The sequence below is a fragment of the Pelophylax lessonae genome, assembly GCF_965119305.1.
Source record: "Pelophylax lessonae genome assembly, chromosome: 1".
In the NCBI taxonomy this organism is placed as follows: Eukaryota; Metazoa; Chordata; class Amphibia; order Anura; family Ranidae; genus Pelophylax; species Pelophylax lessonae.
In genome coordinates this window covers 417,312,856-417,340,604 of record NC_138768.1, presented here as the reverse complement: position 1 = coordinate 417,340,604, position 27,749 = coordinate 417,312,856, and the positions used below count along the sequence as shown (strand labels likewise).

The following is a 27,749-nucleotide window of genomic DNA, read 5'->3' as shown; positions in this document are numbered from 1 at the left end:
CCCCAGCAGAGGGACCTGCAGCTGCAGTGACAAGCTCAGAATCCGTATCTGAAGTGTCAGGTGAAATAGGGGTAGGCGGGGGTCGCTTTCTTGCCCCCCCGTCCCTGACAGGCCACCTCCACCTGGGATACCAAAGACTCCAAAACTGCTGATAATGCATCAATCATAAGTGGGGCACTGGAGGGTCCTGCGGCCACCTCGAGGGGATCAGGTAGGGATACTTGTGTGGCAGGGTCCATGATTAATCCAAGACACTTGCCAGCAAACAAAAAAAAAAAAAAAATTGCAAAGAAATTTTTTTTTTTTTTTTTTGCAATCCCCCAGCGCAACAGCGCCCCTCAGTGTTACCTGCTTTGGACCCCAGAGAGAGAGAGAGAGAGACCCCAAGGCTCACCACCTGATGCACAGAAGTTTCTATCAACCTGCTCACAGCGCTGTCTCTTACAGATAGGAAGTCTTATGGATCGTTTTCCCGGGTAAAGGAGGCGGCCCCGCCCCTTTCCACGCCTTCCGGCGCTTCCCATGCTACTCCTCGAGGTAGCTGGTCATCTCCAAAATGGCCGCCCCCATGCTGGAGACACGAGGCTACGCCAAGATGGCGGCCCCGCGCGACCTGCGGGAGGATGGCGGCCCTGTGGAAAGATGGCAGCGCCTGCTACATCGTGCAGCCTGCGGAAGGCAGGCATCGGCCTGTGCTGCCTGCGGGAGGTGTGCGGCCTGCGGGAGGATGTCGGCGGTGGATGGCGGTAGTCCAGGCATTGCAACCTTATGTATCAGGTAGGATCATAATCACCCTCTTACATGACCATCCTAACAGTAATGCCAGCCACTGACTTCAGTCATGGTCCCTTTACAGTGCCCACTCATACAGTGACTTCCGATAGTCCGCTCCCAAACCAAGCCTCCTGGTTCTTATTCACCAAATCACCCTCAAGAGGGGGATCTGTGACACCTGTTATAGGATAGAGGGGGGACCCAGGATCATGAGGGTCCAATCATCCCAGGGAGGGGCCCACGTCCACCCAAAAACCCGTCAGGGGGAGAGGGGGAACATTTTACTCACCATACCGGAACAGGCGGGTGCCAACTCCTGACAGAACCCCTCTCCACCAAGGTGAGGGGGCTGTCGACCAATACGGATGCCGCGACTCAGTTTCCAACTGGTCGTCGGCGTCCCGGCGAGACGTTTAACTCGCAGGGTCAGTCCCCGTCCAGTGGGACTGTCGCGGCCGACCCAGCGCGGAGCTAGGGCCTGCACGCGCTCGTAGGCTGACTGGGGTGACCACTGGATCTCAACATCCAGCCCGTCGCCCAGCTCCATCATACTTGCTTGAAGATCTCACAGGAACAACTGGAGAAAAAAGCTGCCTAAAAAAAAAAAATTTCTAAAAAAATCTTGCCAGGACCAAAGATCCCAGCAAGGAACTTAGTTTTTTTTCTGTCTAGTCAGGAGTAAGGACCTAACATCCTGTAGCAGAGAGAGAGAGAGGATATACCCTCTGGGACTGCCCCTAAGGTGTGCCCAGAACGTTTTCCTTCTGCCTAGTGTCCTACTCCTGTAGAGGGCAGTATAACCCAATTTGATATTAATCAAGAGGACTGCGTCTGTCAATGAGCGACAGAGAAAATGGGGTTCTGTTCCGTTCCAAAAAACGTAACAGAACTGAAAGGACGAAAATCGGATGTCAGCGGATGGTCATCTGCTGACATCCGCAATGCCATTGACATACATTATGTCCGTATATCACCCGCAAAAGAATAGGATGATATACGGACATGCGGAACGCCCGTGTGCTGGAGACCCTAGGTACGCCTCTGCTGAGGAGATGAGCTCACAGTGCCTCTGATTTCAGAGGCACTGCGCTCAATGGGCAGCTTGGAGCACCATTGGCCCAAGCTGTCCAATAACAATTCTGCAGTGGAGGCTCTCCTCTCGCTGCAGTGTCATAGAAGGGGGCATGTGTCTAAAATGTTCCCTTCCAGCCCTCTTAACTACAAGGAAAAAACATGGGTTTATGGGTATAAGGTTTACCCATAATCCCAGGTTTTTCTCACACTGTTAAGAGGGAAATGCTGCTGAAAAGGTACTTTTTTTAATCAAGCAAGATATAATACCATTATGCTATATTTTATAACATAATTTATTATTTATCCATTTACTGTGAAATTGCTGGTTTGACATTATAACTTCAGTAATTTGTCCATTAAGCTACCTTGAGTACAGTTTTTGAAAATATAGTAAAATTACCCTAAAAACAAATCTAAAAATAATTATTTGTATATTATTTATGGTAATTAACCACTTGCCACCCAGGCCAATTCTGAAACGTCTCTCCTACATGTAAAAATCATCATTTTTTGATAGAAAATTACTCAGAACCCCCAATGTTCACTTAGGGGTGTACTCACTTTTGTTGCCAGCAGTTTAGACATTAATGGCTGTGTGTCTAGTTATTTTGAAGGGACAACAAATTTACACTGTTATACAAGCAGTGTTGTCACATGAAAAGATCCAATAAAATATTTTAAAAAATGTGAAGGGTGTACTCACTTGTGAGATACTGTGTGTATATATTTTTTTTTTTTTTTTTTTTTTTTTTTTTTTTTTAGTAGGACTTTCACGGTTTTAAAATTCTCCTGCATTTCACCTTTTAGTACATAACCCTGGACCCATTGTTTACTTGTTTATTACTGAATATTACTATTATATTTCTGGCTTCAGAAAATAAAGAGACATGTTTTATTTTTTTTCTACAATCTTTATTGTCAGCTTTGCTAGTAATAAGGTTTCCAGCATCAACAAAAAGAGTAAATGAAAAACATCTTAAAAGGGACAGCGTTTGTAAATATTTTTGATAAAGGAGTAGAACTGCAATTGCCTACATAATGAGAATCAAATACATATACTTGCGAATATGTAACCTGTGTGTATCTGGCTCATACTAGCCAGTGCCTCATCAGCCACTGACCTCACCGCACGTCCCTGCTACAGCAACACCTTTGGGGACAGACTGTGTGGAAAATTGCCAATATGATATGATGCCAAACAGGAGTAATCAAATGTGATCAACACATCTTTTAATGGACAGTAATGGACGGTTATTCGAATATAAAAGATTATGATGTTCAGGTTGTTTATTATTAATTCATTTTTTTTTTAAACAGTTTAGTTTAGTGAAGGAAATCAGTCAGGCCTGAATTAAGGTGGCGGTCACTGCCAATTTGTTTTTACAGGCACATTTTCAGGATGGTCATCCATATCCTTGCTTTACTTCTTAGCAAGTCAAGAATGGGAGGATAAAAGTAACAACTGTTCCCCCCCCCCCTCCTTTTCCATGAATGAAAATCTATACTTTGATAATTGCTTTCCCAATGTTCTCTCCCTTGAGCATTCCCATGAATCCTGCTGGCATGTTTTCAAATCCATTGGTGACGTGCTCATGATATTTCAATTTGCCCTGAAAAAAAAAAAAAAAAGAAAAAAAATGAAAAAAAGTTTAAATTGGCAATAAGGAAATTAACCAAAAAAAAGAGATAACATTTTTTTTTGTTTTGCTTTTATCATGTGAGTCAACAGAAAACCCACAAGGTATAAAGTCTATGGTAATTACTGATCTTTTGATATGTTAAAAACGCCGTTGGTAGCATTTTGTTTTTCTGTTTAAGAACTACAAAAAAAAAAATATATATTTTTGGACTCCCCTTAAAATCTTTATTTTTTTTTTGGAGTTCCTTGAGGGACACATATTTGATAAGTGGCCTAGGGTTATACTGCTGCCTACAGAAAAGATGGACATTGTGCACAAATAAAACTGAAAAAAAAATATATATATATATAAATAAATAATAATACAGAAAATGACAGTGACATAAATGCCTAGTGCATTAAGCTCATCAAATTCACCAGCAGGTGAGACAGGTATCTTATCTTAAAAGCTTATGCGTTTCAGGGGACAGACCCCCTTCCTCAGAGCTAGCTCTACAAAGCAGTGAGCCACTAAGTATGCACAAATTGAGGACACACCCCACTTAGCAAACAAATGAGCGGGGCAAGCTTCGCCCCCCCCCCCCCTCACCGGTTAACACCCTGAAGAGAATGAGAAAAAAAAAAAAATGGAATTATATATCATTTTTTTTCTGAATGTGGGGTGGGCCCTCACTAAACTAGAACTAAAGGCAAAACTTTTTTTTAGTTTTGGATAGAGTGGAGAGAAGTTAGAACACCTATTAATGGTGCAGGGCAAACAGTAAAATCTCAATATCATTAAAATTCATAAAATGCTCAAAGTTTCCCTTACTGAAACAATCAGGGCTTCCACCAAAGCGCATTCCCGAGCTGCAGCTGAAGAGGACAGGTCCTCTTCACCATCCGATTGAGAGGACAGCGACCCCTCAGGTAGGGGGGCATCCGTGGCGACCATACAAGTCTCTGAATCAAAGGACCCCACCAATGATGGTGAAGGCAGCGGCCGTTTGTGGCTAGTAACCCTTTTTATAACAAAAATCGACCTTGGTCGCCAGGCTTTCCAGTGCTGCTGAAATCATGGCCAGCGACTGCGATCCGGAAGATCCAGTAGTCGCACTAAGGGGGTCTGAGGGTGAAATCACTACCTGGGACTCCATAGTAAAAACAGAAAAAAAAAAAAAAAGGAGTACTGTCACTTAAAAGCACCAATCGCGGTCATATATATATAGAGATAGAGTGCGCAGGGATATGCTACAAAGACCCCAGTACTTTACCACCTTTAGAGAAAACCTCCTGAATCGGTCTTTGCAGCAGGAAAGTGAGACACAGGATATGACATCAACCTGGTATGTGAAAGGTCACGCTGCCTGTGTAGCTCCATAGCGCTACACAAAAATGGCTGCCAATGCAAGTCTATGGGAAGCACAGGGAAAATGGCTGCCCCATACAAATCAATGGGGAAAAGCTCTATTGCCCACACTAAAGATGGCGGCACCCACGGCACACCATGCGGTCAGGAACCCCAAATATGAAGGCCACAAGGGATCTACAACCAGACCCAGCAGGAATAAGTACCATCTCCACCACCCCCAGGGCGCTGCACTAATAGTGCCCCCCAGGGTGCGGGAGAGGGGGGCAGGGAACAGGGCCCAGGTAGATCTTTTAGGAAGTCCAGGACCCATTATCCCCAGGAGAGGGTCCACGTCCCCCCACCCCCCCGAGATCACCAAGGGACAAGGGGGGGTTGCATTTACTCACCATACCATGGACCGGGTGGGCTCCGCTCCAGACAGACCACCTCCCACCCAGAGTGGGGGTGCTGCCAGCCGAGGAGTAGGACTCAGGGCTTTCCAGGTCGTCACATCCCATTGAGACATCCACTCGCAGGCTCGTCCCCATCCAAAAAGGGGCTCCGTCATGGTGAGGCCTAGTGCAGGACTATAACCTGCTCATGCTCGTAGGCCAGGCTGGGAGACCTTAGGGATCTAGATTATCCAGTGCAAAACCTCAGCCGGCATTGCTTGTAAATCACCAGGCGGATCCCCCTGAACACTAACTAACAAAGCGAGTAAAGATAAATAAAACAAAATATTCATAAAAGAATTAAAAACCTGAGACCAAAGTCCCAGCAGGAAACCTAGGTCCTACTCCTTAACTAGGCAGTAGGCAGAAAAAAAAGGTTTTGCTGGAGCAGGGTGTGTGTGTGGGGTATGCATATAGGGACAGTCCCATGGGCGTGGTGAATTGCTTTTTTTCCTGCCTAGTACTACTCCTGCAGGGGGCAGCATAACCCAATGGTCTAAGTAGTATAAGAGCTGCATCTGTCAATGGACGATAGAGAAAGATATTTATATATCAGGAATGGAAACCGAAAAATAAATGAATGATTTTGGATGAATGGCTGTATTTTCCGCGGAGACACTTCATATTAACATTATCTCAGCCTATTAGGTCGGAGGAGGAACTTCTTCCATTTGAAGGGCTGTGTAATTTGCAGACGAAGTCAAAACTTTGTATCTCTCAGATTTATAAATTACTTACAGAGCTAGCGGAGCCGAAAATACCTCTATTCATTGAAAAATGGGAAAAAGAATTGGGATCGCATTTGGAGGAGCACAATTAAGTGTAGTCATGAGAGCTGTCCATAATACGGCGATAGATATAGACTCGACAGAGATGAATTTAAACGTTTGGGCAGGTGGTATATAACACCTGTGTAAGAATATAAAGATGAATTAGAAAAATCCCCATTGTGCTGGAGAGGGTGTGATCAGAGGGGTACAATGGCACATGTATGGTGGGAGTGCCCAAAGATACGGGTATATTGGCAGAGTGTGCGGCAGTATATAAAAGATCACGGATATAGAAATTAAAGACCCAAGGGTATGTATTCCATAAAACAAACAGTTCAATAAAGCAAAATAGGAGTACGATAGTGCTCCAGTTGATGAATGCGGCAAAGGGGGCAATACCAAAAAAATGGCGAGATTCAGAAAGTCCCACAATAAAATAATGGTTTAAAAGAATGGAGTGTTTTTATGAAATAGAATATTTAAATAGCTATGAAGAAGATCAACTAAAGAGGTTTAACACCACCAGGAAAAAATGGGTAGAATTCAAAAGAACAAAGAAATATGTAGAGATAAGGGGTGAATAGAAATAGAAAGGAAAAAAAAAAAGAGAGAAAGGAGGAAAACAAAGAAGGTGGTAGGAGGAATAGAGTAAAAATTGGGTAAAATATGGAGAGGGGAGAGGCGGGAGAGAGAAGAGAACAAGGGTCCTTTTTTTTTCTTTGTAAAATGAATGTATGAAAATATCAAAATTGGTGCGATTTATTTTCTTTGTATATGAAAAAGAAAAAACAAACACAAAGGAAAGTTAAAAAAAAAAAAAAAACTAAAGGGGGGGGAAGAACTGCCTTGCAAGAAGGAGATTTTCCACCAAGCTGCCTGAAATGCTCAGTTGCTTTCATTTGATAACAAAAAAAAAAAATTATGTTTGCAGTAATGCCTTGTCCAGTTGGTTCTCTTAAGAATGCCAGGTGTAAATATCCGAGTAATAGTCTTACCTCTAAAACCCATTGCAGGAGCTGCTTCCCACCTTCCTCATATCTGTTCACCCAGCGGTGCACAATGAATCCTTCCATTCTGAGTTGTTTAAACAGGATAGTTGGCTGTATGTAAGGTCCTTTAATGAGAAAGCATCAACATGAGAAATGAGAAAATGTTTAACTAAATATAAAGATAAATCTATAACCCATGATGGTCACGCACAGAAGTCTTTTAGTGAGCACGAAGGATTAATAACTCGCTTTCTTCACATATTTAGAAGTCACCCTAATGACTGCGATTTGTACTTGGCATTAAACTGGTGTCTGTACAGTGGCTTATTTGCTGCCTCACAACAAATAAGATTTTGGAAGACTTGTTGTGTGTGGCCATCTATATGTACCCATATTAATCAATTCTGGACTGGAAGATTTTCCCCCTTAATGACCAGGCCATTCTTTGCGATTAGGCACTGCGTTACTTTAATGGACCATTGCACGGTCCTGCGACGTTGTACCCAAACAAAATGTCCTTTTTTTTCCCCACAAATAGGATCTTTTTGGTGGTATTTGATCACCTGTGTGATTTTTATTTTTGGCGCTATAAACAAAAAAAAAGCGACAATTTTGAAAAAAAAAAGAGATTATATTATTATTATTTTTTTTTTTTATTTTCTGCTATACAACATTCCCAATAAAAAAAAAAAAAAAATTTAAAAATCGAAATTTTCTTCATTTTAGGCGAATTTGTATTCGGCTACATATTTTTGTTAAGAAATCCCAATAAGCATATTTTGATTGGTTTGCACTAAAGTTATTGTGTCTACAAACTTGGGGAAAGATTTGCCTTTTTTTACTAGTAATGGCAGCAATCAGCGATTTTTAGCGGGATTGCGGCGGACAGATCGGCCCCCTAACTTTAAACTTTTGGGGGGACCAGTGACATTATTACAGGAACAGTGCATATTTTTAGCACTGATTACTGTAGTAATGACACTGGAAGGGAAGGGGTTAACCCAGGGGCGATCAAAGGGTTAAATGTGAGCCTGGGGGGGGTTTTCTAACTGTTAGGGGAATGGGCTTGTGACATCAACACAGAGACCTGTGATCCTAAATAGGAGGAACACAGGAGCTCTGTGTTGATAGCTGAAAGAACAATGGTCTTCTGTGTTTACAACAGCAGACCGCCATTCTCTCTTCACAGGGAGCGATCGCAGGTGCCCAGCGGCAATCGTAGCTGCTGGCTCCGTGGATCAGCTTTCCCACTGGCGAGTGAGCGCGTGCCTCCGGTGGCGTGCTCGCACCCCCAGGATCGCTCCTGCGAACCGCCATACAGGTACAGCGATTTGCGGGAACCTGCTGACCTGCCACCGTATATGGACGGTGGCTGGTCGGCAAGTGGTTAAGGCATAAATATAGCTCACATCCCCATTGCCTTAATCACACAGATTCAGTCCTGAGGGTGCATGTAAACCCTTACAATACAGGTCTCTTATTTGCTCCCTTTTGGTCTTGTAAACATACCATAGAAAGCGTTTTACATCTGTTCCACAAGTTCAAGAAAAAAAAAAAAATAGCGGTTCATCCAGCCAGGACGAGATCAAGGGGAGACCAGGTAACTTGGCTTTAGATAACTTATTTTCAGAAGAAGAAATACATACATTATCAAAAGTATTGGGACACCTGCCTTTACACGCATCCCACTCATAGTCTGTAGGGTTCAATATTGAGTTGGCCCATCCTTTGCAGCTATAACAGCTTCAACTCTTCTGGGAAGGCTGTCCAAAAGGTTTAGGAGTGTGTCTATGGGAATGTTTGCCCATTCTTTCAGAAGGGCATATGAGGTCAGGCATAAATGTGGATGAGAAGGCTTGACTCACAGTCTGCACTCTAATTCATCCCAAAGGTGTTCTATCTATTGCTCATCTATGCCTTTATGGATCTTGCCTTCTCATCAACATCAGAGCCTGTCCTCACAAACGCACTTCTGGAAGAATGGTCAAACATTCCCATAGACACACTTAATGTATGGCCTGCCTTAGGCTTTAACTGAAGTCATGTGCAGATCAAAGGCCACTCCTTTGGAGTTACATACAAATGAAACAATGTAAATATGATTTAACAATAGGGTTGTTACGCTGTATTTTTTAATGAAGTTTACAAACACTATATAGGGCTTCCTGTGATTGGTTGAGAAGATCATGACATCCACCCATTTCTCCACCTCAGCCAATCACAGGAAGCCTTGCATTTATTCATAAAATACAAAGCATCCTGTGAATGGCTCAGCCCGAATCTATTTTGTTCTGGGAACAGGACAAGAAGTCCCTGCCCCACTATCAGAACACAGCACTGTATACTGCATTTGGCTGAAGCTACGTACAGATTGAAAAGCTCCCCCAGCAGGCGCATTGGTCAGTAAAAAAAACTGTTTGGTGGAGCCATTTGTTGGCCCAAACAAACTATTTAAAGTTTGAATATGGCTTCTAAAATTAGATCAAAGTGGTTCTTTTTACCTTAATGCATTCTCTTTTTTTTTTTTTTTTTAAAGGTGCAGCTTCCCCCACCAGCCCCTCCTAAATACTTATCTGAGCCAATCTAGGTCCAATACAGTGCTTTGTGAAAGTATTCGGCCCCCTCGAACTTTGACCTTTTGCCACATTTCAGGCTTTAAACATAGATATAAAACTATTTTTTTGTGAAGAAACAACAAGTGGGACACAATAATGAAGTGGAACGAAATTTATTATTTCGTTAATTTAAGTTAATATGTAGCGCCACCTTTTGCTGCGATTACAGCTGTAAGACGCTTGGGGTATGTCTCTATCAGTTTTGCACATCGAGAGACAAATTTTTGCCCATTCCTCCTTGCAAAACAGCTCGAGCTCAGTGAGGTTGGATGGAGAGCGTTTGTGAACAGCAGTTTTCAGTTCTTTCCACAGATTCGCAATTGGATTCAGGTCTGGACTTGACTTGGCCATTCTTCTAACACCTGGATATGTTTATTTGTGAACCATTCCATTGTAGATTTTGCTTTATGTTTTGGATCATTGTCTTGTTGGAAGACAAATCTCTGTCCCAGTCTCAGGTCTTTTGCAGACTCCATCAGGTTTTCTTCCAGAATGGTCCTGTATTTGGCTCCATCCATCTTCCCATCAATTTTAACCATCTTCCCTGTCCCTGCTGAAGAAAAGCAGGCCCAAACCATGATGCTGCCACCATGTTTGACAGTGGGGATGGTGTGTTCAGGGTGATGAGCTGTGTTGCTTTTACGCCAAACGTAACGTTTTGCATTGTTGCCAAAAAGTTCAATTTTGGTTTCATCTGACCAGAGCACCTTCTTCCACATGTTTGGTGTGTCTCCCAGGTGGCTTGTGGCAAATTTTAAACTACACTATTTATGGATATCTTTAAGAAATGGCTTTCTTCTTGCCACTTTCCATAAAGGCCGGATTTGTCCATAGGACAACAATCAGTCGTATACTGCACAGAGTCTCCCACCTCAGCTGTAGATCTCTGCAGTTCATCCAGAGTGATTATGGGCCTCTTGACTGCATCTCTTATCAGTCTTCTCCTTGTATGAGCTGAACGTTTAGAGGGACGGCCAGGCCTTCGTAGATTTGCAGTGGTCTGATACTCCTTCCATTTCAATATTATCGCTTGCACAGTTCTTTGGGATGTTTAAAGCTTGGGAAATCTTTTTGGATTCTATTTATCATCATTAGTCATTTGGTTCAACATTGAATCGATCATTTAGAGATCCTCACTGAACTTCTGGAGAGAGTTTGCTGCACAAAGTAAAGGGACTGAATAATTTTGCACGCCCAATTTTTCAGTTTTTGATTTGTTAACAAAGATTGAAATATCCAATAAATTTCGTTCCACTTCATGATTGTGTCCCACTTGTTGATTCTTCACAAAAAAAAAATTACAGTTTTATATCTTTATGTTTGAAGCCTGAAATGTGGCAAAAGGTCGCAAAGTTCAAGGGGGCTGAATACATTCGCAAGGCAGTGTATATATTTGGAAGTGAGAGCAGTGGGAGCCATTGGCTCCTGCTGCTGTCAATCAAATCCAGCAATGAAGGAGTTGGGGACAGGGCTGAATGACATCATGTGTGTCAACAGCAGATGCACACCATGTATGGGATCAAGCCCACACAGGTAGCAAGCGGCTAGCTGGGGGGGGGGGCAAAGAGCACCAGCGGGGGACCCGTGAAGTGAAAGATCGGGGCAGCTCTGTGCAAAACAATTGCACAGAGCAGGCAAGTAGAATGCATTTGTTATTTTAGAAAAATAAATCTGAACCCTTAACATCACTTTAATTATTATATGAGATTTTAGTGGTTGCATTTTTAATGTCCTACGTTTGTCAACTGATATTTACCTTTATTTTTACTTGAAAAGTTAATCTACTCAAAAGTGAAATGTCATTTGGAGGTAGTGTATGGTGGGCAGGGACAACCACTAGCCTCTTATAGATCTTGGAGATTGCAACAATAAGATCTCCCTTTTATAGTTATGCCTACTTTGAAGTTGTCCTTGATCCTGCCCAGCCTTGGAAGTTCACACACCCGCAGCAGTAGACTTCAGTATACAAATTTAAAAAACATTCATGCAATAGAACGAGATCTCATCATAGTACCTGCAGCCACCCAGACTGAACTCCCCCAAAAATATAGGAAAATGCTGAAGTCTCAGGCTGGGCTCACACATGCTGCGGCCGCGGCTCACAGCAGGAGGTCCGGTGTGTTCCTGTTTCAGGTGCGAACCAGGTCTGAATTTTTGGCTGAATTTGCACCGGATTCGGAGCCAAAGTCGCACAGAACCCTTTTCTGGTGCGGACTGCGGCCGCCTCGGTGGTGTGTAAACCGGCTCCATTGAGAACTGGTCACAGTCTCCTGTCATACGAATTGAATGCGAGGAAACCTGCATCCAATTCGCATCAGTGTGAACATAGCCCAACTCTAGGTTTCTAGTGACTTAAATAGTTTGGAACAAGCAGGTCTAAACAAGCTATTCCCTTCACAAATACATGTGTCTGCTGGGAGAGCTGTATATACTGTATATAGCATCAGCTACATACAGTATACAGCTCCTCCATGTTCCAACAGCGTTATGGGGACTTACCGTTCCATTCCCGGAAACAAAATTGTGACAAACAGTGGCGGTTGGTGCTCCATGGGCCGGGGGGTCAGCAGATGTCCCGCACCATACACACACCCCCTCCGGACCACACCGGCGGCGGTTTCTTCCCAGTCTTCTGCGTCTCCTCCTCCATGCCCAATGGCATGGCTTCTCCTTTTGGCCAATCGGGAAACGGGTCTCAGAACCCACTTCCTGATTGGCCAGGAGGAGGATCCGTCTGACAATAGCGAATTTTCATTCGCTATTGTCACAACTGCACCCCAAGCCCACCCTTTTCTTTAGCCTATTAGAGCCTCTAGCTCTAAATCGCATGGCTAAAAAAAAAAAAAAAAAAAAAAAAAAAAAAAAGCCCCATTGAAGTCCGGCGCCCCGCATGTAGATTAGGGGACCAGACGCATGGATAGGGGGGGGGGGCGGCGCCCCTGCGCCCAATATGCACCAGCCGTCACTGGGCAGAAACATCTGCCTGCCTCTCCACCTCAGCCAGAGTATGCCTTGTATTCATTCACAAAATACAAGCCTTCCTGTGAATGGCTGTGCAGCACTGAGACGGCTCATTTTTGTTCCAGGATTGGGATAGAAAGTTCCAATGGAACTCAATGCTGTATACTGAACATGACTGATGCTACATACTGTTTATACAGCGCTCTCAGTGGACGCATCTGTTAGTGAAGGTAAGTTTGTTTGAACCAGCTTAGTCCAACCAAACTATTTAAAGTTAAATGCAACCTGGTGTTCAGAGAATCAAAATACTTGACAAATAGATTGGGAAATAATGTTATTCTACTCATCAAAAACTAAATCACACATTTTTTCGAACTAGATTCTTTTAGCCGTATGTATATGTCAATCCTATATGAAAGTTGAGTGAACACATTTATAAAAACAGATCCTCTTTATAGGTTTGGTTACATTTCGGTGTCTGTAAACCTGGAAGAAAATGAATATTCATGTACCTGAAGGAGGCACTGCGTCGTTGTACATAGAGATGGCACCACATACAGCAATTCTCCCAAAATCTTTCATTTGTGGCAAGGCAGCATCTGCAAATTTTCCTCCAACCTAAAGCAGAAGAAATGATCAGTTACATTCCAATACTGCAGAAAATGAATACAGGAAAGGATATTCTTCAGAAAAAAAGGAACAAAAATCTGGGAGCTACAAGACCTCGGATACCACATTTCTACCATGGTTTGCAAATATAAAGATAAAATAGGTTTATGCTTCAGACAACATGTCCAAGTGTCCTTTAGTTTTACAGAGTCTGCCTTTAGACAGGCTTCCATAAATACAACTGTCCTGATAGAACTGAGATCTGCTGCTCCCATATTGGTCCTGCTCCTGAAATCTCCACATTCCCAAGAAATGTAGAATGAACACAGTGATACAACTCATTCACAAACACCGGAGATAAAAAGGATACATTGTTGCTAGGATACATTGTTGCTTGCATCATGACTGTGCAAATGTATACATGCTAATGCAAAGACATGTACAGTGCCTTGCGAAAGTATTCGGCCCCCTTGAACTTTGCGACCTTTTGCCACATTTCAGGCTTCAAACAAAGATATAAAACTAATTTTTTGAGAAGAATCAACAACAAGTGGGACACCATCATGAAGTGGAACAAAATTTATTGGATATTTCAAACTTTGTTAACAAATAAAAAACTGAAAAATTGGGCGTGCAAAATTATTCAGCCCCTTTACTTTCAGTGCAGCAAACTCTCTCCAGAAGTTCAGTGAGGATCTCTGAACGATCCAATGTTGACCTAAATGACTAATGATGATAAATAGTCTCTGTATAAATGCACCTGCACTGTGATAGTCTCAGAGGTCCTTTTAAAGCGCAGAGAGCATCATGAAGAACAAGGAACACAACAGGCAGGTCTGAGATACTGTTGTGGAGAAGTTTAAAGCCGGATTTGGATACAAAAAGATTTCCCAAGCTTTAAACATCCCAAGGAGCACTGTGCAAGCGATATTGAAATGGGAGTATCAGACCACTGCAAATCTACGAAGACCTGGCCGTCCCTCTAAACTTTCAGCTCATACAAGGAGACTGATCAGAGATGCAGCCAAGAGGCCCATGATCACTCTGGATTAACTGCAGAGATCTACAGCTGAGGTGGGAGCCTCTGTCCATAGGACAACAATCAGTCGTATACTGCACAAATCTGGCCTTTATGGAAGAGTGGCAAGAAGAAAGCCATTTCTTTAAGATATCCATAAAAAGTGTCGTTTAAAGTTTGCCACAAGCCACCTGGGAGACACATCAAACATGTGGAAGAAGGTGCTCTGTTCAGATGAAACCAAAATCAAACTTTTTGGCAACAATGCAAAACATTATGTTTGGCTTAAAAGCAACACAGCACATCACCCTGAACACACCATTCCCACTTTCAAACATGGTGGTGGCAGCATCATGGTTTGGGCCTGCTTTTCTTCAGCAGGGACAGGGAAGATGGTTAATATTGATGGGAAGATGGATGGAGCCAAATACAGGACCATTCTGGAAGAAAACCTGATGGAGTCTGCAAAAGACCTGAGACTGGGACGGAGATTTGTCTTCCAACAAGACAATGATCCAAAACAAAGCAAAATTTTCAATGGAATGGTTCACAAATTAACATATCCAGGTGTTAGAATTGCCAAGTCAAAGTCCAGACCTGAATCCAATCGATAATCTGTGAACAGCAGTTTCCAGTTCTTTCCACAAACGCTCTCCATCCAACCTCACTGTGCTCGAGCTGTTTTGCAAGGAGGAATGGGCAAAAATTTCAGTCTCTCGTTGTGCAAAACTGATAAGAGACATACCCCAAGCGACTTACAGCTGTAATCGCAGCAAAAGGTGGCGCTACAAAGTATTACCTTAAGGGGGCTGAATAATTTTGCACGCCCAATTTTTCAGTTTATTTGTTAAAAAAGTTTGAAATATCCAATAAATGTCGTTCCACTTCATGATTGTGTCCCACTTGTTGATTCTTCACAAAAAATTACAGTTTTATATCTTTATGTTTGAAGCCTGAAATGTGGCAAAAGGTCGCAAAGTTCAAGGGGGCCGAATACTTTGGCAAGGCACTGTAAATACTTTACTAAGAGGCTAATTACGTCATGCAAACATTTAGTAACCCAAAGCCGGTCTTATTTATAAAAGGTCTTTTGCTGATTGGTTACTGCACATTTTTCATTTACAAAAAAATAACATTTTTTTCAATTATTTATTACGAAACATAAAAAGCTGAAGCTAACTTACATTCTCAAAGTAACAGTCATAGCCTTCTGGAGATGCTGCTTTCAGTGCTTCCACCAAAGAGTCCACTGCCTTATAGTTGAAAGCTTCATCAAAACCGATTTCCTTTAAATACGTAACTTTTTCATCTGAGCCAGCAGATCCGACCACTTTGCAGCCCTGATGAGACAAAAAAAAAAAATAAATAAGTTACTTGGTGTTTACTTTTCATTATTCATTTCAGGTCTTAGTTCTTTGCACTGTGCGTTTTTGATTTGGGACTGACTGCAATTGTACATAGATACTTTAAGGCCCTTTTCAAACTGGCCGAGTCTGCCACAGGATCTGCCTGTTCAGCAGGGGGAATCACTCTGCTGATCCCTGCTGAGGAGGCGGGTGACAGGTCCTTGTCCGCTCCACTGATGCAGAGTGGACACAGACACAGCCCGCTGTTTTTTATGGGGCTGTCAGATCCGCCAGATGGATGGGGAATGGATCCCTATCCATCTATTTTTAGCGGACAGGATAGGATCGGATGCCGGCAGGTGTCATTGAACACATGTTCGCTGACATCCACTGTTTGAAAGAGAGCAAACGATGGGTCCGATCTGGTCTGCCTGAAAAACTGACAGGCAGACCTGATCAGTTAGTCAGTGTGAAAGGGACCTTACTTTCATAGCTGTGACACTTTAGGGCTCTTTCACATCAGTAGTGTAGAATGCAACCGCCGGCGTGCAGTGAGAATGCTGCAGTGCTAATGTGCTGGAAACACGACAACCTTTTTTTCCTTGAACTTTACTGAAATGTCATTGTGACATTTCTTGCAGTGCTATTGGCTGCAGAGCGGTGCAATGTAGTGGATCATATTTATTTAGCACATTTATGCCAATTCTCTGTTTTGAGTTGCTCCCTAAAAGAAATCTAACATTTTTCCACTACTGACTTTCTGAAAAGACTAATTGCCTGGCTTTCTATGTATTCCTATGGGCTCTGAACCAATGAACTGCAATAAGTTTGCCATTTACAAGTTCTGATTTTCTTTGCTGAATACTGGGCTAGTGCCTCAAAGAACAGAAGCCATGTGACCTGCTTGAGAGCCAGGCAAATAGCATGTTCAAAGGTGAGCAATGACAGAACACATGTTTCTTTAGGCAAGCTTCATCTAAAATCATATGAGCTTTTTGTTTGGGGGGGGGGGGGGGGAATTACAAGGGAATCAGAACTTTAAGTGGTAACCTACTTTGGGGCATGGCCTGGACGGTAATGGCATAGGACGCATGTGAGCTCCGCTCTCACCTTCTCCTGCTTCGACCATCCTGGGTGTTCCACCACTCTCCTCCCTGCCTGCACTCGCCACATCCGTGCCTTGGATCCCCCCGCAGCATGTCACCACCGCGAACTAAGTCCTCCGCTGTCCCTGAGCTGGATAAATTCAGGCGGCAGGAGAAAGACTCTCCTGGACAAGATGGCGCAGAGACCCCTACAGCCGCAGACACCTCCTGAGTCTTGGAAGCGATCGCCACCTGTCAGACCATGCTGACCAGCAAAATTGATGAGGTAAAGATAGACCTCTCCCTCATCAGACAGGACATGGCAAAGCTTAAAGACAGGGTGACAGAGGCAGAAACTAGGTTGGGCCGCGCAGAGGACACTATACACCCACTACAGCACACTACTGAAACCTTGCTGAAGCAGCTCTCCCAGAAGCAAGAGGACATGGAGAACAGGGCCAGGCGCTGCAATGTCTGCTTTATTGGGCTGCCTGAAGGCGCTGAGGGCCCAGACCCAGCCACTTTCCTTGAGACCCTGTTAATCTCTACCTATGGGAGGGAGGCCTTTTCTACCACCTTTACTGTGGAAAGTGCCCATCACATGCCAGCCCGCCGCCCCCCTGAGGGGGCTGCCCCTAGAACTTTTATTGCCAAGTTTCTCAACTATTGGGACCGGGATAAAATTCTGCGCCTACGCCTCCACCATTTGAAATACATCATGCTCTTCCCTGCATGCCACAGGGTGGTTTGTGATGATCGGGCGCATTTCTTTGAAGACGTTGACCAAGCCTCCACCTGGTTGGACCAGCAGGCTGCGCGGGCGGGAATCACCCTGCCTAACGACTATACCTGTGCCCTCATGCCTAATTTTTCCTCTCCCTAGTGCTAAGCCCCCCCCCCCCCCGGGGGCTGATCCAGAGCCAGGCACGGGTATGCAACGGATCTATGGGAGCCAGCTTGTACATTTTCCCCATATGACTGGAATTACCACCTTAGCACTCTGGTCTGTGGACCCCTTGCCTCCCCCCCTTCTCTATTTCTTTCCCCCTTTTTGTCCCCCCCCTTTTTTGGGAGACTGAACAGTTATACCAGGCTTTGACTTTGCTCTAGATCAGTGTTTCTCAACTCCGGTCCTCAGGGCACAACAGGCCAGGTTTGCAAGATAACTGAAATACATCACAGGTGATATTATTTGCTGCTCAGTGATTGCAGTATTCAAGTCTGCATCTCCCCAAGGTAATACTTAAATTCTGGCCTGTTAGTGTGCCCTGAGGACCGGAGTTGAGAAACACTGCTCTAGATCATCAACTCCTGCATCCTCCCATGTCCTGGAACTTCCTGACCCGGTGCCCCTCTTCGCTCCTGTGGATACTGTGTCTGGTGTTCTGCCCCTCGGGGGAAGCGTGTGCTAACTCTCCCCCCCCCCTTTTTTTCTTTTTTTTCAGGTGAACGCCATATTCTTTTATTAGATCGAGAGCGGATCATGGTTGCAGACTGACGTAGGCCCCAATGCTCAGACACTGCAACGAGTCCTACCACTGTTGAACCCACCAGCGTTGGTTCGCCCCAGTTCAGTTTTTACTGTGCAGACGTGTCTGGTACTTTGTTTCCTTTGCCCCTGTTTTTCTTATGCCCTTCATCCCCCTTTTTTGCTTTTGTCATGGCATGTCTGCACAGAGTTTGGGAACTATGCTCCCGCCAAGTTCAAGCGATGGAGAGCCGGGTGGGGGGAGGGTTGCTTTGATGGGTTATTGACTTTTTTCCTTTTATTACATATGTGTAATAAAGTCTTAAGTCTCAAGTCTTACAGAGCGGATGTGGTGGTACTAGTTGAGACCCATGCCACTGACTCCCTCCGGCGGGCCCTGAGAATACCGTGGATCAGGTGGGCTTTCCACTCTGTCTACAGCTCTCACTCACGTGGCGTTTCAATGCTCATTGCCAAGACTGCCCAGGTTTCCATTACTGATGTATGCACGGAACCCAAGGGCAGGTTTGTTTTCTTCCACTTGCTCATGTTTACCAAACCCTACTTGCTTCTTGCCTGTTATGTGCCCCCTCCTTATAATGTAACCACTGTATCTGAGGGTCTTTCATTTATGGCACAGCACCCCACTGTCCTGGCTCTTTGGCGTGAGGATTTTAATATGGTCCTAAACCCTTCCCTGGACCGCATGCATGTACCCACTTCTCTCTCCCTGCCTGATACTACCAGACTTGGTCGCCTGTTTGCAGAGTTTGCACTGGTGGACGCGTGGCGCTATCAACATCCCCACACTAGGGCCTACTCCTGCTTCTCTGCAACACACTGGACCATGTCGCGAATAGACCTAATATTGCTCTCTGCCCCCCTTCTGCCCATGTTGGTGGGTTCGGGGTTTGAACCCAGGTCCCTGTCGGATCACGCCCCTTGCTGGGCGACATTGTCCCTTTCCCCCCAGGTGGTTGAGCAAGGGGACCTCCCACGTGAGTGGGGGTTCTTCTCCACTAACCGGGTTCCGCGAGTGCGGCCTCTGTCTGGGAGATATTTAAATTACATGTCCGCTCTGTCCTCTCCCACCAAATTAACCGCCTGAAATCGTCTCTAGGGCTGTGCTCCAGCAGATTGTCTCTCAACTGGCGTTGGCTACTGACTCTTCCGTTCGTGATCCCTCTCCCTCCAATCTTTCGGCACTCAAATCCCTCACTCGTGTGGTTGATCATTTTCATTATGAGATGGTTAGACAGAAACTCTTCTTCTATAACCGTGTGTTTGAACAGGGTAGACAGCTGGCAAGCTCCTAGCATATTTGGGCAATCAGGACTCTAGGCCCCCTGTCGTAGTGACCCTGACCGACCCTACAGGTGCCGATGTTTCGGACCCCTCACTAGTGGCTGCGCACTTCCGCTCTTTCTACGCTACGCTGTACGCTTCCCAGAAAACTACCTCTACTTCTGAGACCCGGACTTTCCTACAACCCATCTTGTTCCAGCAGTTGTCGGATTTCCAGCGAGATGCCCTGGACGCCCCCCTTTCTGAGGACGAGATAGCCTCCGCGATTGCCTCCCTCGCCCCTGCCAAGGCCCCTGGCTCTGACGGGTTGCCTCTGGATTTCTATGCCACTTACATGGAGGAACTGACACTTGAACTACTCGCGTTATACAAACATGCTTACGACACTAATACCCTCCCTGACTCTATGCGTGAAGCCACTATTATTGTCATTCCCAAACCTGACAAGGACCCCCACTTCCCCGAATCGTATCGCCCCATCTCACTTCTACAGGCTGATAAACATTTTGGCAAAAGTCCTCACTATGCGCCTTAATGAAGTAATTTTGTCTCATTCATGCGGACCAAACTGGCTTCATGCCGGGCAAGAATACGGCTATGAACATCCGTAAATTGTACATGAACATCCAAGCCTGTCATGAGCAAGTTGGTACCAGAGCGGTAGTTTCCTTGGACGCCGCTAAGGCTTTTGATCGGTAGAGTGGGAATATCTTTGGGAGTGCATGGTGGGTTTTGGCTTTGGGTCATCCTTTATAAACTGGGTTAGATTACTGTATTACCATCCAGTGGCCAGGGTCGCGGTGAATGGGTGGGTGTCCGATCCCATCCCCCCTGGGTCGCGGCACTCGCCAGGGGTGCCCCGCTGCTTTACGCCCTTGCAGTTGAACCCTGGCCATTCTCCTTCGGATGCACCCTGGTGTCGGAGGATTGAGCCTGGGGTCTATCACTGACACTGTCAGTCTGTATGCAGACGATATGCTAATGTACCTTGCGGACACGAGCCCCTCCTTGCACAATGCACTCCACACCATTGACAGCTTCGGACGACACTCTGGGTTGCTGATCAACTGGTCTAAATCGCAGATTCTGCCCCTTGATTCCTCCCCTCCCACAGCGGACTCTGCTTCCCTGCCCCTGACTAGGGTATCCAGGATTAAGTACCTGGGTGTTCTTGTTACTAATACGCTTAAGGATTACATATCTGATAATGCTGAACACCTTATCCCCCTTGTGAAACAGCGCATGCAGGCATGGGCTCGACTGCCCCTTGGTGTCATGGGTAGGCTTAACCTAGTGAAAATTATATTGCTCCCCAAACTCCTACATGTGTTATGGCATGCTCCTACACTGGTACCCCTTAAATTCTTCAAGGTTCTAGATACCATTCTAAATACGTTTGTCTGGGGCTCGAGCCAGCCCAAGCGGTCATGGGCAATCCTCAAAAACCCTACCACGCAGGGTGGGGTGACATTGCCTGACGTCCACTCCCATTATCTGGCCGCTCAGCTCTCGCACTTTTACTTCCTGTGTGCTTCAGAGGCCCCCCCGGTATCAGTCCCTGGTCTGCCGTGTGGCAGACATTCTCACTCATACCCCACCACAAGTGCTCTTTCGGGTACGGGACCCCCTGACCCCCCCTCCCCTTGCAACTCTATGCTTTTTCATCATCGCCGCATCTGGGCACTGGCCCTTCGTAAGCTAGCACTCAAACCTACTCACACCCATACCCCCCTGTGGCGGAACTTGCACCTAGGCGAACTATCCACCCTGTCGGGCGATGGGCGAGCCGCGGCGTTCTGTACCTGTCTCACGTTATGTGCTCCACCGGGGTTCGCTCGTTTCAAGCATTGAAGACTGACTTTGACCTTCCACCCTCCCTGTTCTTTAGATATATTCAACTACGACATGCACTACAGGCCCAGTTCCATGCTGCTACCCCAGCTTTGACTAAACCTCCAGTCCTTGACATAATACTCGGGGACAACCCAACCAAGCTGATATCTGCACTATCTGGAACTCCGTTGTAAAGCTACTGATGCAGTGTCTGACAGGGCTAAAGCTCTATGGGAGGAGGACCTGGGCCCACTGGATGAAACGGACTGGGATTCTATCCTTGAATGCCCACGCCTCTCCTCCCCTAGGCTTCCTGATAGATTGACCCAACTTTACATACTCCACAAAGCATATTTAACACCGGCACGCATCTCACGATATCGCCCTGACTTCAGCCCGCAATGTCCTAGATGCCATGCACATTCAGGTGCATTCTATCACCTTATCTGGTCCTGCCCACTGGTTCAACCCTTCTGGCTCCAGATTATCAAATTCCTACATGATCATATGGGCTCCCCACTACAGCTGGACCCAAGGGTATGTTTCTTGGGCTTATTCCCTGACTCGGACATAGATAAATTTCTCTCTACATTTCTACACGAAACACTATTCTGTGTCCGCAAGTTGATAGCCCGGACATGGATGCGGCCCCAACCCCCCTCTTTTCAGGCATGGAGAGCAGACGTGAATTCTACCCTACTATATAAAAAATAGATTTATCGTCACAAGGGTTGCCCTGCCAAATACGAAAAAGTGTGGGGTAGATGGTTGGAAACTGCTAGTACCTGTTCCGATAGACCTTCCTGCTAATTGCATTGTTATAACTTTTTTTTGGTGCCAATTTTAATTCCTACTCTTGTTGTCTCCCCTGGGGCAGGCTCGCCACAATGCTCTTTGCCCCTGCTATGTTACCTGTTGACCCGCCTATGTTATCAAGTGGTTTGTAATCATCCCCCTTTGACTATGGATGCTTTCTTCTTTGGGTTTTGTAATGCACTGTTGCAATTTTCAATAAATTTTTTTTTAAATAGAAAAAAAAGGTAACTTACTTTGATCTTTGCAATCTGTCCCACTATAGAACCCACAGCACCAGCAGCACTGTTAACAAGAACCACGTCTCCATCCTTGGGACTGCAGATCTCCAACAAGCCAAAGTATGCTGTCAGACTGTTTAAATGAAAGCACATTAAAATCACAGTTGTGGTGACTTTTGTTAAATCACATAGTGCTGTAATTTACTATTAACCATAGCAGTCAATTAGAATTCAACTAAAACAGTTATTGCACTGACACTAATATATCAGACAAATGCGCATTGGTTGTTAAATTCTTTCAATGCCCCCCAGAGCCCCCTAATACTTACCTGAGCCCCGTCTCTATCCAGAGATGTCCCCGAGTCCCTCAGCCATCCCGGATGCTCCCTCCTGATTGGCTGAGACACAGCAGAGGTGCCATTGGCCCCTGCTGCTGTCAATCAAGTTCAGTTACCCAATCAGGAGAGAGAGTCGGCGGGACTGAATGACAGCTCGGTGTCTTGAATGGACACGGAGCTGCAGCTCGGTTCGGGTGATCCCCATAGCAAGCTGCTTGCTGTGGGGGCACCTGACAGGAGGGAGGGGCCAGAAGCGGCGAAGAGGGACCTGAGAAATGGAGGATCCAGGCTGCCCTGTACAAAACCAACTGCACAGAGGAGGCAAAAGAACTTTTTTTTTTTTAAAAACACCACACAACTTTACAATCACTTTAAGTCTGCATCTTTCTGAGATGAGCAAAATCAATAAAGAGATTCTACAGTTCCTGTGTTAAAAAGAAAAATGTATACAGAGGTAATCTCAGCTTTTACACACAATCTCATGCAGCTGTGCATGGTAGCCAATCAGCTACTAACTTCAGCTTGTTCAATTAAGTTTTGACAATAAAACCTGGAAACTGATTGGCTTCTATACTGCACCAAATTATGCACACTCCAGCTTTGGTAAATCTTCCCCGCAGTGTCTGGTTTACTGTTTAGCCATTCACAGGAAGCTTTGTAATATATGAATGAATACAAAGCTTCTTCTGATTGGCTGAGGTGGAGATCATGAAGTCATCTGCCCACCACTCCACCTCAGCCAGAGGAAGCCCTGTATAGTGCAAAGAATGCAAAAGTTCCTGTGAAGGACTGAGCAGAACTCAGTCCAACTCTATGTTCTTATGGAACAAGACGGGAAGTACCCGTCCTGCTGTAGCTGAAGCTGCATACAGTTTATTATATTGCTGCATCCGTTAAAGTGGCTGCATCTGTTAAAGTGGAACTTTACTCTCTCAATCAACATGGACTATTTCTAATCCTTATGCTGCTAGTAAATAGACAGGAAAGTATATCATATTTACTCAAGTTTTACACTTTTTTCATTTCTTCCCAGTTACTTCCTGATTTCCATGCCTAGGCAAATATACTATACATCCAGGAATCTTGAGGAAGGAAGGGAGGGCCTGGGATGGATTTCAGGAAGTAAATGCTACATGAATCATCTGCCCTTACTCAAGATGGCCATGGCCAGGAATGCCAGGGGGCATTTGTTTAAATGATTTCTCAGCAAAATAAAGTATGGAGACATGGCTAGATGGGAGAGTTTGCTTTAAAACTATAAATGAATGCAATACCGTTTTTTGGTTTGTGGTGCCCAGATGCAGTGTAGTTCCACTTTAAGGAAGTAAATAGTTGGTTGGCCCAGCTTGGTCCAAACAAACCATTTAAAATTCACTAATACTTTAGGTGTTAATGTCACAGAGTCATAAAAGCTTTCTCATTACAGAAATAGTTACAACAAATTATGCGGATACATGCTCTAGAGAAGAAGGAGAGAGAGGTTTGGGGGGTATATAGTATTTGGGAAATGCTTGGCTATACACTATCATATTACACATGCATTGTTTGTTTGCCTTTAAATTATTTTGTCCCTTCCTCACTCTGTAGCTAGGGGATGCTCTATGTAGTTAGTCCCACCCTTCTACATGCTTTAGCCTCCATTCACCACATGTGCCATATTCTGCGGGAACTACACACACTAACTTTTGCTTGGTTGTTTATTTGTTATGATCTGTACACGTTTTTGGAATAAAAAGCTTTTTACGATCTGCAGGATGTCATTTGGATCGAGTCACTGTCTGCTAATACTTCTGAGACTGAAAATTACAGCTATCTTGCCACAACTAGATCAGTTGCAGAGATCACACTTCTAGTGCTTAGTGTGGAGAGTCATAAAACATACATTTTATTAGCCTTTTATCTGAATGTTTTTTTTTTTTTTAACTTTTGCTGCCAAAGCATTTTTTTTTACCTATTTAAGCCCTGAAATTTACCCGACACCCAAAACATTTATACATTTTCTGAACGCAGAGGCCCTGTAAAAATTATATAGATTCTTTGAAAATTTCTACAAATTATTTCTGCAATGGTTTTTCAAAAACAAAAAAAAAAAAAAAACCCACACAACAGAATTTCCCAATTTTTGGGAAAATGTAAAAAAAAGATTATGTTGAGTAGAGGAATACCAAACACGTCAACCTTTAAAATTGCACTTCTAGTGGCCATAAAAACTGGCCAGGGGACTTATATCTGCCTGAAAAAAACTAAGCTTGTTGTAAAGCCTTTGAATGCCTTAATGTGTGGTACGTGTCATTGGCAGTCAAAAGTTAAGATATACTTGTAAAAGATCAGCTTCCTATAAAAATCTTCAATATTTTCTAGATACAATTTTTTAGAATATATGTACACGGAGACAGTCATATGTTTTAACCACTTCCTTACTGCTGGAATTCATGACATCCTGGGCTTTAAGTGGGGATATCTACCGGCTCACCCGTGCGATTGGAGAGCCAGAGAAGGAATCCGCCGGCAGCGGAAGTACACCATAGAGACTACTCGGCGTAACATCTTTAACATTATACAAAAAAAATTGGGCTAACTTTAGTGTTTTGTTTTTCTTTTCATAAAACTTTTTTTTTTTAAAAAACACACGTTTGAAAAATTTGTGCGCAAATACCGTGTGACATAAAAAGTTGCATTGACCGCCATTTTCTTCCCTAGGGTCTCTTGTTAAAAAAAAAAAAAAAATTATAATATTTGGGGGTTCTGAGTAGTTTTCTAGCAAAAAAATTTATAGCACAGCGCCAAAAATGGCCCGGTACAGAAGTGGTTAATTACATGGTGGGATTCTGCTTACTGTGTTACAATTCTAAACAACGGTTGAGCTTTGCACACAATGCAACTCTATGAGCAAACAAACTTATTGAAAACAATGCACTCCCTGTGTGGTTGAAGTCTTATTTCAACAGGTATGCAGGGAGGCTGGATGAGGCTTAAATGCAGGACTCCTAAAAGGTTAATCTAAAAATGTAATTGTAACTAATTATTAGATTAATCAGACTATGGAAAACAAAGGACTTTGTGAATGTCACAAAATTATCTAAAAATAAAACAGTACTGCAATGATAACTTAGAATGTGTGCTCATTTAAAAACAAACAATATATTCCCCAGGATACTAATTTGATCCAGTGCCATCCAGAGACCAGAAAAGACAGTACTATACGGATGCAAGTTTATTTATCATAGCAGAAAAATGTAAAGTGCACAAAAATGATGATGCCATAAAACAGGAACTATAGGCACAGACCATTTTAAATTTTCCAAAAACCTCTAGGTGTATTATTAAGATCGCTGCTTCATACTGTACAATTCGTAAATTCTCTTTCTCTTACGTCCTCCGACAGTCGCCGCCTCTTCATATTCGTCACATATGGGGTATTAGACTTTGCTCCGAAGGAGTAGCTAGGCAACAGAATATGTTAACAATAAAGCTTTAACATATCCCACCCTCAAGGGGTGGTCCCCTCAGTCAATACCCTCCTACTTCCTGCAACCATATCTCAGTTTTAATGTCTAGCTTGTCAGGAGTGGCTGGCTCTCTCTGTGCTGGGACTTTCTGTCCCAGACTCTTTCTTCTTTTTAATATTTTGTTTGAGTTTTTCTCTCTACCTTTAATTAGCTGTTATTTTGTCAGCGTTAGTTAGTTCTTCGGACGAAGAGGATCATGCGGACTGGGTCTCGGGCTGATCCCCCTGGTCGCAGGTCGTGGGTCAGTGGCTTCCCAGTCTGCCATCGAGCGTTCAGCCAGGTAACGCTCCTGGCATAGTGAACGACCCATCCCTGTTCGGTGCAGGGATGATTGGTGAGGTGGCTACCTCACTGGACGCTGTGCGGTTTCTTAACCCCCATTTTGTGCGTCTTGAATTGCGACTCTCCCTGCCTCATGTGCAGCGGCTTGTTCGCCTGTGCGGGTCCCCCACGCCATGTGAGGTAAGTGTATTTATGTGGGGACCTGTCTGTCTGGGGGGGTGTCAGTCTGGGACTGTGTAACCTGCCTCTATTCACACTGCTTGTCTCCCTATCTCTTGGCTGCATGCTGTGGGCTGCAAGGGGGGGGGGGGGAGCTGTATGACACTGTGTGTGTCAGACTGGGCAGTGTGAGAAGCTGTGTGCTGTGGGGCATGTTTTTTTGGCATGTTTGGGCATATACAGCGATCGCTGCGGCGATCTGACATGTATTCTTATATTGGAATGTAATGTGTGTTTTAATGCACTGTGGAGCGGCGGTTTCGGCGCCAAACGACGCCATTTTGCCTACACCCGCTCCGGCCGCATGGTTTACATGCATGGCGGCCATTTTCTTGTAGCCTCCATAGGCTTACATAGAGCGCCCTGGCAGCATCACTTCCTCTTTCCAGGAACACCGATCGAGGCAGCAGCAGCGGCGAGGGTCTCCTCAGGTTTTATCCTTCTGTTCTTGCTATCCATTGCCTGTGTTCAGTTTGCATATTCCCTGTGGGGGTCTCATTGTGCTTGAGTGTGGTGCGGTGGGCTGCGCTTGCCGCGCTTGCTAAAAAGGTGCAGTTAACCCTTGGTTGTCTGGCATTACAGGGGCAATGGATTCTCAGGAGGGCAAATTTCCTACAGTATTGGTGGAAAGCCAGGGGACCGCTGTTTCCCCCCCAGGGGGGGGATTTAGCCACTATTGTGGCTGGCCTTGCTGCTCAGGTGCAAATGCTGGTGGCTGCTCAATCTACTAAAAGGCCCAGAGTTGCTCTTTCCTCTGATTCTGAGGGTGAAGGTGATGGGGCTGTTCTGGCAGGGGCCTCCTTATCGGGGTCCCGCTCCTCTCTTGATCTAGTGGGGTCTGAGGTGGAGGCTGAAGTTGAGGGGGTCGATAATTCTCCCCCTGGCTCGCCTGAAGAGCTTGCAATCATGGATGAGTTGATTGCTTCCATTAAGCAAACGCTGCGTTTGCAGGATGAAGTGTGTCCCCCCGCTGCCTTGGCGGCTTATGGGACGCAGAGAAAACGCAGGACGCCGCAGGTTTTTCCCTGCAATGCTGATTTTCAGCGCGCTGTTAAGGATCAATGGCGCGATCTGCGCAAACCTTTTGCGGTACCAAGTA

General features: G+C 44.8%; 1 protein-coding gene across 1 annotated transcript in view; it reads right to left on the bottom strand.

Annotated features, from left to right (window-relative positions):
* Window positions 1-3,322: 3,322 nt before the first annotated feature.
* Window positions 3,323-27,749, bottom strand: part of LOC309545022 (prostaglandin reductase 1-like) — an 89,600-nt gene continuing 65,173 nt past the window's right edge. The window contains exons 6-10 of the mRNA XM_082244125.1: window positions 22,318-22,435; window positions 15,416-15,571; window positions 13,117-13,222; window positions 7,035-7,153; window positions 3,323-3,458 (exon numbers count right to left, since the gene is read on the bottom strand). Coding sequence (XP_082100251.1) covers window positions 3,348-3,458; window positions 7,035-7,153; window positions 13,117-13,222; window positions 15,416-15,571; window positions 22,318-22,435 — 610 coding nt within the window. The 3' untranslated portion in view covers window positions 3,323-3,347. The remainder of the gene's footprint in view (window positions 3,459-7,034; window positions 7,154-13,116; window positions 13,223-15,415; window positions 15,572-22,317; window positions 22,436-27,749) is intronic.